The following is a 3334-nucleotide window of genomic DNA, read 5'->3' on the forward strand; positions in this document are numbered from 1 at the left end:
GTACTTTTTTTTTTTCAAGATTCATTTATTTATTATATGTAAGTACACTGTAGCTGTCTTCAGACACTCCAGAAGAGGGCATCAGATCTTGTTAGGGATGGTTGTGAGCCACCATGTGGTTGCTGGGATTTGAACTCCAGAAGAGTTCCAGAAGAGCAGTCGGGTGCTCTTATCCACTGAGCCATCTTACCAGCCCACCAATCTGTTTTTTTAAACCCTTACTGTGTAGTGCTGTAAGTTGAATCCAGGGCTTTGAGAATGCTAGACAAGTGTGAGAAGACTTAAACTACATCTATAGCTAAGAGTTTTTTGTTTCGATTTTTCTCTTGGAATTGCTCTTTCACTCATGCTTGGTTCAAAACAGATCTTTGAACAAAAGTATTAAAAATGTTTAGATCTGTTACATGAAGAAGTTTCATCAAAGGAAACTGAAAAGTTTTATTTAGTAAACATGGCTCTGAAATTGTTTTTTAAAGTGCTAGAAATTGAAGGAATCAGCTAAGAAGATAACCTTTTGTTTCTGTATCCAGTCCATATCAATAATTTAAATCTGGAAGTGCCCTATCTTCATGGTATATTTTTACATTTCTGTTTACTGCGATGACCTTTTCAGCCTTTTAAACAAATTGTCTGGTGTTTGTCCTTTTCCTCCTTCTATCTAAATTTTGGATATTTGGATATTGAGATATTTTACATAATTTTTCCAGTCATTCTGAGAAATTAAAACACTTCTGACATGGATTTTCTTTTTTGTTCCATTATTGAATTTGTGAAAGTTCTCATCTTAATGCAGATGATTCAGAACTTGTTTAGTGCATTTTAGGAATGTGATTGGGGTTTGTAGTATAACCTTAAGTGTTTTCAGTCTTGCTATTTAAAAGTCATAATTAAAATTTTATTATGATCTATAGATTATATATTCTAAATCAAGATTAAATGTCTTCTAAGAATAAAATTCCATTTATTATCAACTGCTAATTACCAACTTAATTTTTATGAATGTAAGATATGTTAACACTAACATAATTCTATGTTTTTCTTCAGATTACTCTCTGTTATTCAAATAATGGCCATTATGATTCTGTATATTCAAAAGAATTTCAGTCAACTGCAGGAATTTGTCAAGGTATATGAAGGGCTTTTATAAATATAGATGTGTGGTTTCAAATGATTTATCATCAGTCTTTAAACTTATAAAACATTGTTGGTACCTTTGGAACTTATGTTGGGTTATGAATGTATTAACGTTGATATGAAGTCTTATTTTGACAATTGGGATTTTTGGCTTTTTTTCTTCCTTCAGCTATATTATATGAACTTCTTTATAAAGATGTATTTGTTGTGGATGAAGAAACATTGAAAACTGCAGTCGATTTGTTTCGAAGTGGTTCCAGGAGAAACAGACACCATGCTTTGACTGCAAGTGTAGAAGGCAGTACTGATCAGAAGAGTTCAACCCAAGATAGGTACTAAAAAAGAAGGGTTGTCAACTCTGATTTTCATAGTTCTTTGAATCTGAAATCATATTATCTGAAAGTAGAAATTGTCTGCTAGGGATATATTTTTTTTTAATGAATGTTTTATTTATTTATTTATTTATTACATGTAAGTACGCTGTAGCTGTCTTCAGACACTCCAGAAGAGGGAGTCAGATCTCGTTACAGATGACTGTGAGCCACCATGTGGTTGCTGGGATTTGAACTCAGGACCTTTGGAAGAGCAGTCCAGTGCTCTTATCCACTGAGCCATCTCACCAGCCCGGGATGATTTTTTTTAATGAGAGGACAAAATTTTACCAAATTGTATTGTGAAATGTTCAGACTTAAAGAGTTCAAGGTAGAATCCTCTTTTAGAATTAGCATTTCTTAAAATTTAGTTGTACACAAGTTACTCATTGTTGATTGTACAGATTTTTGGGCCTCCTATCACAACATTTGAGGTCAGGTTGTATCTAAGAATTTGCTTTGGGTGGGTTGGTGAGCGGGGGAGGGGAGAGGGGATAGGGGATTTTTGGAGGGGAAACTAGGAAAGGGGATAACATTTGAAATGTAAATAAAGAAAATATCTAATAAAAATTTTGCTTTAAAAATTATTATACTCAGGTCAATCAGGCTTAGCAGCTAGAACCTTTACACCCTGAGGCCTCTTTCTTACCAACAGAATAATAGTTTTTAAAGCTTATTTGGGGCCATGAGGAATCTTGTCAAAATGAAAGTTGCATCATTTGCTTATTCTTTAAGGGTTTTGGATTTATGGATGCTACAGTAGTTAAAAGGTCATATTATTGAAAGCCTGCCAGCTTAAAAGAATATTGATCTTACAACTGTGTGCTTTAGAAATCATCCCATGCTTAGCTTACTCTTGTGTTGATGTCAGACTAATGAAGGAGCTGGCCAGGAGTGAGGTCTCAACTGAAACTTTGGGAGATACCTTCTGATGATTCTTTATAGCTAGTGGGCTGATAGCTTTAGTTGTTGTTTTTCTTCCTTCTTGTTGGCTGGTAAGAGGAGTGACCTACTATCAGTTTGGTGAACATGGCTGCTTTTCTACTGGCAGCAGGGGAACGAGAGATCATCAAGATGGGTGCGGCAGTATGTGTGAGTGTGTGTGTGTGTATTTATGTATGTATTTGTGTGTTTGTAATATAATTATATAAGTTGTCTATGATTAGAAGCTGTCTGATGGCAGAGGAATCAGAAGATATAAACATTAGTAGTCAGGAACACGGGGACCACCTTAATAGGAAATAATTTGCCAAGTATTTTGTAACACATACTTACCACAGAAACCTAATGGAGATGTGTTGAAAACTTACCTGCTTTATATTTTAGGATTGAGCTACTTTACCACTGAGTAATGGCATAGTTGTGAGACATGAGACTTGCTACATTCATATAATGTTCTTTTCTCTGAATCTTTTCAATTAGAACTGAAGAGGCTGGTGCCTGTTCCAGTGTTGCAAGTACACCAGAAGGCAATAAGCAAGGAACAGAAAAACCAAAGGTTTGATACTTTCTCAGGCAAAGAATGTTCATATACATGTCTTTAAAATACCATAATTTAAAATAAGCCCAGATAGTCCATTCTAATTATATAAAGCTGGCAAGGAAGTAGCTTATGTTTTCCTTCATGGAAATCATACTTGTTCAAAAGTGTAAAATATATGTTTTGTGAGTAGTTTTATTTTTTTTAAAGATGGATTTATTTATTATATCTAAGTACACTGTAGCTGTCTTCAGACACCCCACAAAAAGGCATCACATCTCATTACAGATAGTTGTGAGCCACCATGTGGTTGCTGGGATTTGAACTCAGGACCTCTGGAAGAGCAGTC

At 34.7% G+C, this 3334-nt stretch overlaps 1 protein-coding gene across 1 annotated transcript in view; it reads left to right on the plus strand.

The window, feature by feature from the left end:
• The window catches only part of Alg13 (ALG13 UDP-N-acetylglucosaminyltransferase subunit), a 54555-nt gene that overhangs the window by 21494 nt on the left and 29727 nt on the right, over positions 1 to 3334 (plus strand). The window contains 3 exon segments of the mRNA XM_021188813.2: positions 1045 to 1126; positions 1304 to 1466; positions 2928 to 3003. Of these exon segments, the coding sequence (XP_021044472.1) occupies positions 1045 to 1126; positions 1304 to 1466; positions 2928 to 3003 (321 nt within the window).

This window comes from Mus pahari, chromosome X, assembly GCF_900095145.1.
Source record: "Mus pahari chromosome X, PAHARI_EIJ_v1.1, whole genome shotgun sequence".
In the NCBI taxonomy this organism is placed as follows: Eukaryota; Metazoa; Chordata; class Mammalia; order Rodentia; family Muridae; genus Mus; species Mus pahari.